Raw genomic sequence first — 13086 nt, forward strand, 5'->3', positions numbered from 1 at the left:
CATAATGCTGTGAAGAGAGACCAGTGCAAATCTTGCTTGGAATGAGAGTAATCTGTGATTGATGTGGACTTGTACCAAAAAAAAGGGGGGGGAGGGCGGCAAAAGGAAAATACTGATCCATGAAATTGAACTTGGCAACATGATTCTAAATTCTGGTATTACTGATCCTTAGGATGCTTGACTAAACAGTATACACAACCTTCCCGTGCTGATTAGTTGCTCAGTCAATAAGGGAAGCGGTGCTAACAAGCCCAGGCTGTATTCTCTTACAGGTGTGGAAATTTACATGCATCGCATAACACCAAAGATAATACTGTCTTCCTTAGAGCTCGGGTCAGACCATTGCAGCAGCTCTTCTGTCCTTAAAAGAACAGGAAGTATGTCTGAGCGATATATCGTGGAGTTTTACAAGTTCTAATGGATGACCTTTACATAGATAACATAGCCGTGGCTAGCTGACAAGTGACATTTTGTTTCTGTTGAGGCTGCACAGAAGTCTAAAAAGTACATTTATGATACAGCTGTAACGTTAGAATAGTGTTTGAGAGGTGATGCATGCTCCCAAAGGTACAGAGCTGCCAGAATACCTTTGTTGCAATGGGCACTCTTTGTAGATTTTGCTGTTCACTTTTAGTGTCAAGTCATGTTCCTAATTTGGGAAATGGTGACATCTCTGAATAGGTTTTTCAGTGTGAGTTTCCCTTTTAGAATGAAGAAACCGTATACAAAGTGGGATAAGTGTTGTGGACCAGAATACAAAGAGGTTAAAATTTGGCTTTGTTCAGTAGTGTAGGATGAATTGTGCAGCGAGCGGCAGGAAACTACCCATAAGCTCAAAGCTAGACAGGAGGGCAGATGTGCAATGTGTCTGAGTGTTTTAGGCCCAGTTACAGCTGTGCCACTGCTACTGAGGATGCATAAGAAACAGCATAGAAAATGAAATGGCCCTGGGACCAAATTGTCCCTTGACAAACACCCCCTCAAGCCTGTTGCCTTTAAGGGGATTGCATGGAGTCGCATCAGGGCAGATTCTGGCCCTATTCCAATTTTATTACATTCTTAACCTTAAGGAACACACTCAGAAAACTAGAACGTAGATTACAGTTTATTTAATGAAAACTACAAAAGATAACTTGCCTCTTTAAAAGTCAGGCAGTCAAGTCACAGTTTGTGATAGAAAAGGAAGGTGCTGCTTTTTTTTTTTTCTTTTCATTTTTTTTCTTTTTTTGGTCCTACCACAAAATGAAAACCTTCCTTATGCTACTTAGGCAGGATTAATAAATAACATTCCAAGTCCCTCCATTAACTAGCCCTTGAGATGCGTGGAAAGGCTTGTAAACAGTTTTCTCTTCTGGTACAGTGCATCCTTTTTTTAATTCCCATTTCAAAAACTTATTTACTACAGCCTTGCAATCAGAGACACTGGCAAACCACCCTGTTCATTCTGTAAGGAGGGCTGTGGTTTAAACTAGTATAAAGCGCAGCATTCACAGTTTGTGGTAGCCTTTGCCTTGCCGTACAATTCCATCGTGTTCCAATGGCTGTCCAAATGCACTCATACTCACATCTCTCACTTGCATTAATTCGCCACCTTCCTATAACATTTTTTTGGTACATTTAGCACCGTATTTTTTGCAGTTTAAAAGAAATTTGACTTACACACCCGCACACGTGCGCACACACAAAGCCGACCTTAGCACAGTGCTTACGCAGTCAACATTTTAACAGAACATTTCTAAAACTAAATCTGTTCATTCAGCCTCTAACAGCTTTGAGCCTGCACAGCGTAGCTGCAGGAGATGCTTCACATAAGCACAAGGTAAAAAGAGATGAGCAGGACAAGGATTGCCAGGAAACCTCATCCTTCATTAAGGAGAATGCTGCTGCAAGGCTTCTGTGAGGCTTGGGTAAACCCTCTCGTAGTATGAGGATGGCACTTACATCCAGGTCTCTGCTTAGCCCCACCCAATTTTTACCCTTGCGCAACTGAGAGTGAATGGGCCGGGGCTCTCACTCTGATGAGTTATGCCTGATGCTTAGCCTTACCTGCGCTCATACAAAGGCATGCAACTAGCTTTCATACTGGGCCACAACTTGCAGGATCAAGGCCTAATCTGTTTTCCCTACAGTATTGGTCTGATTACACTTTCAAATTAGTATACAAAAAAAAATTTCACTTAAAAGTGCTGGCCTCCATTTTAAATAAAAAAGTAACAATCACCCTTTCAGGACTCATCCTTTAAAACATTTGCCAGGCTGCTTTAAAACGGTTACACACTACAGAAGTCAGTTTCACTGCCTCACTGTGGGAATTAGTAGTTAAGGCAAAGAACCAAATGTTTTAAAAAATATATAAATTGTAAAAGAAAGTTTAAAAAAAAAAAAAAAAAAGACAGTTTGCATGCTACAATATGAACAAAATTCAATTGCACCACATAATCTGTGAAGGTCTGATGCAAAACCCACTGGAGTCTTCCCATTGGTTGCAATGGATCAATCCCTAAAAGCTTGATTCTTAAAGGTGCCAAAGCACTCAGAGCATCTTTTGAGTTCAAGATCAGCCCTTAAGTAAAACTGGAATTTCCTACACAGAGGCTTAGGCTGTTCTCATGACACATTTTTGTTCACTGTTAAATCAGAAGTTTGGTCCCACCTAGGAAAATATCAGTAGACCTAATGGTCCATGCAATGGGAGCTCCCTTCCCCACAAGGCAACTCACCTACAGCTGTTCATATTATGGAAACCACTTGTAGAGGAGAACAATGTTATAGCCTGGAAGGGCTGAAGTCACAATGCATGCTGGGAGAGAGCCTAAATAATAGCTGCCCAAGGAATGTGGTCCCATCAGTTCCTCCAAGTGCAGTGTCAAGCCCCATCTGCTGAATTTGGATCCCTGAGTTGTATGACTTCAGCTATCCATAGCTGTTGAGGTTTTTACCCAGCTTTATGCTCAGATCACACAAAAATGGTGGGGAAGTAGCAAACATTGTTTTAGGACACACTTAAAAGGCAGCAAGTTAATGTTTTTGGCATTGCTCTATCCAAAACAAGGAATGCTTTCATTTGACAGCATCTAGCATTCCATTCATCGGACCTGGTGGCAACTGCATTTGCTAGTTCCTACACAATTATGGCCGCCTCTAGTTAATTTCAGGTGGCTGTAATGGAGGACAAGGGGAACTACTTTCTCCTTGCCTCAGATTATTGCATGAGCCAGTGATGCTGACCCTTCCAACTTCTGGGACACCCTCCTCATTGTATAGGTGCCTGAATCCATCATAGAATTCATCTGTCTCCATGCTATCTTCTTGAATTTTGACGGAAGTAGGTGTGAAGGTTGCTGGAACTGGCTGACTCACAATGACCCTTGAACTAATTTGACTTGAATTCCTCCATTCAGAATAACAGTAGGGTAACTTTTCCTTGGGATGAGCTCGGATGGCTTGGTTGGCAGGATTAAAGATATAAACAGCATTGGATGGTTGTAAATGTAGTAGCTGCTGATCCACAAGCTCTTTACAATGGATGAATTTGGTGCTACTAACCTGTAATGAAAGATACAGAACCGTTTTTCTCTAGTTTGTAAATGATTCTGTCCTCTGGTCAAAGCTTTAATTGATGTGCAATTCTAAGTAAGCTCAGTGAAAGGAAAAAAACCCATATCAAATTTTCCAGTATACAAGGCTTATAATAATAGCTTAGCATTTATAAAGCTTCTCATCAGTAGCTTTCAAAGCATTTTACAAAAGGTGGGTGAACATTATTATCCCAATGTTACTGACGAGGAAACTAGGATGTAGGGGGGTTCAGTCACTGACGAGCCCAAGGTCACATGATGAGCAAAAGGCAAAGTTAAGAACAGATTCTAGGTTGTTTGACTCCCAGACTACCTCCATACTCACTGCACATGTGGGTTCTGTAAATCAGAGAAAATATCTCAGTTTCAAGACAAACAGAAATGCCCAGGAGGTAGGGTGTGGCCTTTCTCTATCCATATCTTCAAAAGACTGTTTTTAGCTGAAGTAAATGCACTGAAAGATCCTGGCATTCCTAAATCATATAAATGGGCAGATTTTCAATCCTGCTCAGCATCCAGCAGTTCCCACTAAGAACTATGGAGAACCTCCTCCTCTTTGAGAGCAAATGAGCACTGAGATGTCTCAAAAATTGGGTCTAATGTGATCAACCCACCTTTCACAATAAAAGACCCCCGTAACAAAATGCAGTGCACTCTCTCCTCCAGGAGTACCTAACTCCCATTAACATTAAGGGGGTTGGTATCAAAGGGAGAACAGACCCTGACATATACATGCACTCCTGAGAAGTACATTAAAAACGTGCAATGTTGGTTGTAAATATGCCGCAAGCTTTACTCATTTATCTGTGCACTGGCCTCAAATTTGTGGTGTGAGGCCATTTTGACTCCTACCTGTGCTTTTTTTAGCAGATCAGTAATAACAGGAAACCAGTCAGGAGTCAGCCTCTCCAACTCTAAGGTGATGATCACCAAAGCCAATGTGGAGCCCTTAAACTGCAGTAGTTGGTGGCATGCCATACAGTGCTGTAGCTGTCTGGTCAAGAATGCAACATGGCGGGAAGGATTCATCTGAGGCAGCCCATTTAGTAGATGAGGCCAGTTGGACATCACCATGGCATGGAACTGGAGAGAAGATAAATATATACATACATATATATATATAAACAAAAATAGCAGAGGTCAACAGTGAACTTTGTACGTTTCATATGTTATTGACCAGAAGTGCAAACTAATTTCAATCCACATCAGGAAGTGTAGAAATATTTTCCCTGTTACCATGTGTTACTTGGTTTGTGTTGTACTTGCCAACCATCAAACTGTTTTAAAGCTTATAAATGAATGTAAAAGGTCTGTGTTTTCTAACAAATTCTGAGGTCACTGCATTATCCTGATTGCCAACAAAAGCCAAGTGGTATTCAGGCCAGCAGATAGGAGTAAATTCAGTTGTAATGCTTCTGTTTCCTCAGTAAATTCATAGTCCAAGCACCTGGCAATGGTAGGTGGTTTTCAAACAATCAGCAGCTTAATATGGTTTAAATATCCATCCGTTACCATAAAAAGAGAGCCCAGGGTATGTTCAAATCACGTGATTTTTGCCTTATAAACACATGATCATTTATTAAGAAAAGTGTAATTGTTTCTATGAAGTGTTTAGCAAATAATGTGACTAAGTGCCAGATCAGTATGGTCTAATTGCCCAAAACTGGGGGGTCAAGTTTCAGTAGGGGCAAGAGATGGTTTGAGAGGACCTGTGTGTGAAATGTAGCAAAAATTCCGACTGCTTTCTATGTACAGTATTAATAGAATGGAAATAGTTAGAAATATTTTTGCAGTGTGTATTTAAAAAAATAAAAATGGAGTTTAGTTGTGCAGTACAGGAATCTTTTTAAAGTCCATTTTAGTTGTCCTTTAAAAATGGGGGTCTGGTTGAATAATTTTTAAACAAAAATTAAAGGTTTTGAATAGCAGTGTGTTTAAAAGAAGTCGACATTTTTCACTGTAACATTCTTCAAAAGACTTGCAGATAGTTAAGAATGTGTGGCTTAAAAGTTACTGTGGAGAGGGGGGTGTGAGCGCACGTGCATCTGTGTTTTATAGTCTTATTTGGTAAAAGAGCTGTTTGCTTAAACAAGAAACAAAACTAGTTTAGACTTTTGCAAAATTCTTAGTGCTTACAATGTTTAAGAAATCCATAGGTGTCGCTGTGTAAAGATCCCAGTGAAGCTTATCTAGTATAATTCTTTCCATTCTCAAAATCTCAGCTGGAGAGCATTTACAACCACTCCGCACTGCAAGCTTCTTCACTGATGGTATTACCTGTGAAAATTGAAAATAATAATAATAATAATTAATAATAAAGAAGCCACCTTACTACACAACGTTGTGTGCGACCTTTTTTTGCCTGTGCGTGCAAAGGGATCTGATTTAACACACGGGTGCCTTGAGGAGCCAAGAATTGTTTAAATTCAGGTTACCCGATTTCTAAATACCTCCTGACAACACCAAGAGGGAATGTGACCCTGTTGAATATGAAATAAGAGATTCAAGAGCACTGCTTCCCCAGCCTTATTATTTTGCTGTTGTGACGGTCTCTCTGAAGCCTCCTGCTAGCCTGTTTCTCGGTGCTTTTTCTTTATTTGTGGTTCTCTTATTTCCTGTGGCCAATGACTCAACTTCTCCTGTCTACTGGGAAAATATTGCAAAGCACAACCTTACGGTATGTACTGTGTGAAGGCTTATGTGCATCTCTGCAGAGCATTTCAAGGATGCTGACATGTTCAAGGAGAAACACTTCTGACTCTAGCATTTACAATACCGAGTTCTTCTATTTCATGACCTTTAGAAAGGCTTTGAGCCCAGAGCTCTTCTCCTTTCATTACAGTTTGAAAAAGAAAAGCTTTGGCCACATTTAGATAATGAAGAGGAGAGGATTCAGTCTATGCTCTTCAAAGGCAATTTTGAGCTATTATTACAAGCCTTCGATTTTTTTTTTAACTCTAACTCTAAATTTGAAATGCAACTAGTCCAAAATGGTTTACATGATTTTTGAGGTGTGCTTTCAAAATGATGCAAGAGGTTTTAGCCACATGATTATAACTGGGTAATTATCTCTCAGAGATGATATCATATCCAGGTGAGCAGTTGCTGATTTAAGTGTTTAATGAATGGACTGGGAACCAACCTATGTTTAAGTTATCTGCCCCAAACCACTGGGATTTAATTGGATGGAAGTCGAGCCACATCTCCTACCCTCAGGAAAATACATACCTTCTAACCTTCCTTTGAAGAACTATTACCCTGTCTTGGCTTCTTTAATCTCCAAATTTCCCATCACAGCAGCACAAGTGAAGGACAGAGCTTTAATAATATACATATTTCATTCAAGGGACTCATGACGCTTTCCAAATGATGGTTAAGCAATATCAAGACAAGTGTTATTGTTATTAGCTAACCGAAGGACAGAGAGGATAAATTTGGTAAAAGCCTGGAAACATGAATGACTTTCAAGAATGACCAGAAGTTGATTTACTGTATTTAAATAAGACATACAGACCTCATCTTCTTCGTTGGTTTTTGCTGCAAGGACGAGGCAGGTAATTGCTATGCACCGAAGGTATTTTACTTGTGCCTGAAGGAGAAAGAGCAAAACACTGAGCATAGAAGACAACGTTCTAGATGAAAATAAATAATGGTCATTAAGATAGAGGCCCAAATCTTCACCTTTAGTTTGCATTACACCTGCTTTGACCTACATTGTAGTTGCTATTAGTAAAAGATAATTTTGTGCTCAAACAAAGCAAAGACAGGAAAATTACAATGGAAGGAATCCCCTCCTGAGCGCAGATATCACAGCATTCCATACTTAGGTCATGCAATACAGTCAGCCCTAAGTTGCAGTGTTACCAGTCAGAATGTGATGATTCCATTTATTTATTGTAAATTGGTGGGTACTGAATACTAGCCTTGAACTTTTGCCTGATGCCGATTATGAATCTGAGTAATAATACGTAAGAGAGGGTCCTGTCCTGCACACACCGAAGCCAATGGGAAATTTTGCCATTGATTTCAAGGGCAGAGCGATCAGGCCTGTAGTTTGTGTAAAATAGCAGTGAAAAGTAGTTGCATGAACCCAAAGGCTTCATGTTTATAACTATATTTGGACTATAATTCAGGGGAAATCCCTATTTAGGACAGCACTCAAGTATGTGCTTAAATGAAGCTCCTGCTTATGTCCTAGTGACTTAAAATTTAGCACGTGCCAGGGCCTTGATTGCTATCTGAGTTCTGTGCTTTCCAGAGGTTCACTATCGGAGTGATTCCAAATACCTCCAGTCCAGCTAGATTTGTAACTGAATCCTAATTAGATATTCGCGGCAGCCCTCGTTAATAATAAAATCATAAAAGAAAGCTTCCAAGCAGAATCTCTACCTTTACTGATGCCAATAACCGGTTAAGAATGTTGATAGCCAAGGCAAACGTCTCAGAGTAAAATTGGAACTGGGAGCTTAATTCTGCAATCCAGAGAACTGCTTTCTCATAGTGCGATGGAGAGATATCTGTGCCCTGAGATGAAGGAAGAAAGTTAAAACACAATTGGTTGCTTGTTAAACAACACACTTACTTTGGAGGAATAGAATTTAAAAATCCATCTGTTTAAATGCTCTAATCAACAGCTCAGTTACACTCTTAGTCCAACAGTAGAGATCATCTTGAGGGCTTGAGCTGATTTTTTTACATCTATGGGTTCTTTGTGCAGCTCCTTGTCTCTCAAATTTGCTCTACCCCTGGACTGGATAGAAGCCAAGTTTGCTACCATGCAGCATATGCTGCAAAACCTTTCTAGCTACTCAGGCTTTTCTTGTGAGGATGTGTTCCGAGGAGAGGACAGACTATAAGTCTTGTTGACATTGTATTATTGTAAGTGATTTATGGAATGCATTGAAATGTTACTGTAAAAGCAACTAGAGCTGTGTGATAGGCACACAGTCTAAATTAGGGGATGATTCAGATAATAACGTCCACCATTAACTTGTATTGTATTGATCTCAAATTATCCATTCAGATGATAGTGTCCGGTTCATTAATAAAATAAATAATAATACCTTGCACTTGTATAGCACTCCATTAGATTGTGAAGAGAAGGGACATAGCCTGAAATGCTTTTCAAGGGCAATTTTGCACTTTGATCTCAAAGCTTACAAATGTAGTAAGCATTATTATCCCCATATGACAGACAGACAAAAACTGAGCAATGTTAAGTGGCTTCCCAAGGTAACAGAGTGAGCCAATGGTAGAGCCAAGAACAGAATTTAGTTTCCTGACTCCTAACCATTAGATCGCAGTTCATCCCCTCTTACTCTCATCTGAGTGAAAGTGGGAGGTGGGGAATAAAAAGTGACGAAGCACTGTAGATTTTAGGATTACTTACGTATAGGACTGTTGATTTAACCCAAATAAACACACTCCCCTGTCATCCGATTGCCACTCCCAGGTTCCCATTTGTGCAAGGATATTCTCTGGATTTTATTTTGGATCAACTGTGTTTTAGACATTGTGCATCTTGTTATACTAAATTGAAACCTGGATAGACACACATCCCAGTCCTGGTATCTAGTCCATATGCGATGTGGACATGTGGATTAGATAGCAGAATTGGGGCTGTATTTTGCAGAAAACCTTCTGGAATCCTAATGCATTTCCAAAGAAAAGAGGAAAGAATACCTTCAGTGTGAAATTCCAAAAAACTGGCACCTTCCAATTCCTGGCCTCTCTTGTTAGGGCATTCTCTAGTAGGAACGGAAATCTCTGACTCTCAGAAGATCCGGTACACTTCATAGCAATGAGTGGCTGGGCCAGTTTCCCAGGTAGGCACAGCTATCTAAACCAAGGAAAACTGAAGCATTATAAAACATCACAACTCCTTAAAACTATATGAGGATTTTTTTCATAGTGGCTTCTTCAACTTTAAAATGTTGAGAACTACCTAGAGAATGTCCCTGCTACTTGTCTGTTGTCCAAAGATGTTAAGAGGTAGGACCCAGTCTTGCTTTCATGCCAGTTCATGACAATTTTGCCATTAACTTCCATGAAAGCAGAGGCAGATCCATGATGAAAGAACCTCAGACAACTGAACTACTATACAGCCAAGAGCTTTTCTTCACAAGCTGCATAAATATTTGCAGTAGCCTTCTAATGGAGGACTACCTACTACTGGGCTCACACGCTCTGTAAATAAAATTAGGTTCCTAACTAGCTTTTAAAAAAAAAAATCTAACTGCTACATTAAAGGTTTTGGAAAACAGAGGCCTGGAGTTCTAGTTTAAGGTAAACAGATTCAACATCCTTGTTTGCTTTGTTTTCACACAAAACCTAAGATGAACACAATTGTTTTCAATGAGGTTTTATAATTCCAGGGGGAAAAGTTTTGCTTAAAACAAGATAAAACTTTGATTGCAGTGTTTGGAATCTAAACTTTACAGTCTAGTGCTAGTGACTGAGAACCAGAAATGACACTGGTGAGTCTGTTTCCATTAGTCAAACAGAAAGCAATGCAAAGATGCAAACAGCCAAGCTAATGAAAAATAAACTAGATTTAAAACATTCCGTTTGTTGTTTTAATCTTGGATGCTATTAGTAACACAGGTAAGGAAATTTGATTGTTAAAAATAAAATTTTAAACTAATAACATTGTTTTAGAAAAATCACCTCTAACCAGTCAAAACAGTTACACTTGGCTATCAAGAAATGTGAACTTCATTGACAAGCTGAAATTAAAGATTTTAATGCTTACATTTCAGTGCCACTTGAGAAGCTGAAAGAAAAGAGCATGAACATGGAAATAGTGTTTCATCTGTGAAACAGGACCCAGGGTTGATTTTTACAAATTTTAAGTTCTCTACTTCTCTTCTTTTTTTATAAAGACCTGTGGACTGTGGCTTCCTCCTCTTGGCTTCCCAGACGCTCTTATCACTATTTTCAGCAGCTCAGTTAAGTATTCAAAGCCTCCATTAATCTTCTGGAAACTACTCCACATTTCCAAAGCTGAAACTCCATGAAATGTTTTTCCCCTCCCCTGCTAAAGGCAAAAATAATGCACATGACTTTGGCTTTAATTGGTACTGGGTGTAAAAGAGCATCAGAACTGAAAGCCCCAACAGTTAACCAAAGGGAGAGTTTGAAACTAGAACTGAAGCCAACGTAACCAAAGGGAAACGGTCAGGCCACTTTCTGATACACACTGACATATCCCTCCCTGCTCCTGGTTTAAAAAATAAAAAATTTAAAATTAAATAGAAGCAATTCTTAATACAGAAAAAATGAATATTGGCAATAAAAGTAACTATACTTCCCAAAATACTGTATATGCAAACTTGGCATTCCAAGTGATTAACAGAACGGATCTCTCTCTCACCTATTACATTTACAAATGATTCTTACTGAAATCCATTTGCAATCTTCTGTCTTTCTTGAAGCACCACATTCTTTAAAATTACATGTCACAGAGTAATCCTGCCACAGCAGGGGAATGGACCAAATGATTCAACAGTTCATTTCCTTCTCTTGTCTCTGGCTCCTTTGTTCCCACAAAGAGGTGCAGCTGGCAACATTTACCCAAATGGTGCATGAGAATAAGGGAGCTACATTTCAGACACACCATCCTCTGCACAGGGCTGACAGCAGGATGATGGGGCCAGGGTAGGCCATATAGGTCAGGAATCCCTGGCCACAACCGTGGATCCCCAGGCACCCTGATGAGGCAGAGCCACTCACAGGGATATGCTGTCGCACATGGTGCCCCATTCCCTCAGTGGACTAAACCTTGGATCTCGAAGCAACAGTAATAAGGTAAGTTTTACTTACTGAAGATAGAAGCAGTGGGAGATTGACATGATAGAGGGAAGGATGGGTGACAGGGGTGAAGACTGAAGAAATTAGCACCCGTAGGAAATTCTCACCTCTCTAAACATTTGTGAGCCTAGCCAGAGTCTGGAGGGAGATATCTCCATAATCCTTTCAGTCTCCAGCTGTGGGCCTCACGTTGTGTTGCCATGGCTAGCAGCCACTGCCTGTACTGTGCTACTCTCTCCCTCCGAAAACACTGGCTTTAGAGTAGCATTAACAACTCCCCCGGTTTTAACTTGGATATCAGTCCTTGGGAAGGGTGGGAGTACATGCCACAAAGCGCATCCATTTGCTTGCCCCTGCCCATTCCCCCCTTTGTCACATATTGGCCCGAAGCCCCATTTCTGTGACAACCCACTTGGGGGCTGGTTGTCACGGAGTGTTAAGATGTAGGGTGGAGGAGGGCTCCCTGTAACTGGGTGAAAGCCCCGGACTGTCCATGATTTTGACCTGGTGCCAGAGAGGCCCTTAGGCCCTTTCTTCACTTGATTTCTCATTGTGCTTTATCTCCCTTGTAGAGCTGATGGGAGCAAAAAAATCCTGGTTCCCTGGAGTTGTCCCTTTTCTCTCTCTCATTTTTGTAATGCTGAAAAGGCACCAGAAGGAAGGGGAGGGGAGGGGAATTTGACTGTTGGATCCCAGTGTGAACACAGCCGGGCCAGGGTTTCCTCTCCCTCCCCCCGGTTCCCAGGCCCTTATGTTGGGAGCAGAATCTGAGCCCCCGCTGGGTAACTTCTGTCTAGATGCAGCACCCACAAAATAACCAGGCTTGAGGGGCAGAGGGCAGGAGCAAGGCAGGCGGCGACTCCACCATCCCTCTTTCGTTTTCATTTCGGAAACAAAAGGGAGGGCGATCATGTGATGGGCTGGCAACTAACTCCACAAGTAACCAAATCACCGGCTCTGGGAGCCGGGGGGCGGCTGCCCCAAGTCAGACATCTCGGGGCCCGAGGTGGGGGCCGGGATCAGAGTCAGGGTACCCGTGGGGCGGGGGGGTCCCACCGAGAGCTACGCCCATGCCCGTCCCTTCCCCGGGTCTCACCTCCCGGGAGCGGCCGCGGCGGGTCTCCTGGGTCGCGCTGGCAGGGCATTAGGGGAGCCGCCTGCACGGTGGGGTTCAGCCCGTCACTCCGCCGCTTCCCCTCCCATTGTGTCCGGCCCCGGCCGCGGCTGCGGCAGCCTCCGCGCCAGGAAACGGCTCCGCCTGTGCCGGCAGAGGGGGTCTCCCCGGATCATGCTCGAGGGGGCTGCTGACCCCCGCCCAGCCAGCGGGGAGCGAGCCGAGCCCTGCCCCGGAGGACGAGCCGCTCGCCGGGGACACTCGCTCTGTTGACAGGCTCCGGAGTCTGCGCAGCGCCCGGGACAGTCCCTCCGGGGCTGGCTCTGATCGCGCCAGGCTCCGCCTCTCCCCTGCCGGGTCCCGGGGGTGCCGAGCCCAGCAGCGGCAGGACAGCTCCCCCTCCCGGGGGCTACGTGAGCATCAGCATGGAGCAGCCCGCCACGCCACGCCTCGCCTCCTGCCCTGCAGCCCTGAGAACCAGCCCGCCCGGCTGGAGGCGGGGCCCGGTGTCAGCCTCGGCTGCTCGGGCTGCCCCAGCTCCCCGCATACCCGGGGGGCTTTCTGCCCTCGCTGTATCCAGGCCGG

General features: G+C 42.6%; 1 protein-coding gene across 3 annotated transcripts; it reads right to left on the minus strand.

Moving 5' to 3' along the window:
* Nucleotides 1-1094: 1094 nt before the first annotated feature.
* Nucleotides 1095-12797, minus strand: CCNI2 (cyclin I family member 2). Of its 3 annotated transcripts, none has more exons than XM_045026516.1 (7): nucleotides 12484-12797; nucleotides 9261-9417; nucleotides 7968-8102; nucleotides 7093-7167; nucleotides 5715-5855; nucleotides 4431-4661; nucleotides 1095-3546 (listed from the first exon to the last, which is right to left on the minus strand). In XM_045026516.1, the coding sequence occupies exons 2-7, from the start codon at nucleotides 9372-9374 to the stop codon at nucleotides 3142-3144; spliced, it is 1101 nt and encodes a 366-aa protein (XP_044882451.1). In that variant the 5' UTR covers nucleotides 9375-9417; nucleotides 12484-12797; the 3' UTR covers nucleotides 1095-3141. The 3 variants fall into 3 exon arrangements, with proteins under 3 accessions (XP_044882451.1, XP_044882453.1, XP_044882452.1); XM_045026518.1 differs by lacking the exon at nucleotides 12484-12797 and adding an exon at nucleotides 10462-10677; XM_045026517.1 differs by lacking the exon at nucleotides 12484-12797 and having other exon boundaries at nucleotides 9261-10272.
* Nucleotides 12798-13086: the final 289 nt, after the last annotated feature.

The sequence above is a fragment of the Mauremys mutica genome, chromosome 8 (assembly GCF_020497125.1).
Source record: "Mauremys mutica isolate MM-2020 ecotype Southern chromosome 8, ASM2049712v1, whole genome shotgun sequence".
NCBI lineage: Eukaryota > Metazoa > Chordata > Testudines > Geoemydidae > Mauremys > Mauremys mutica.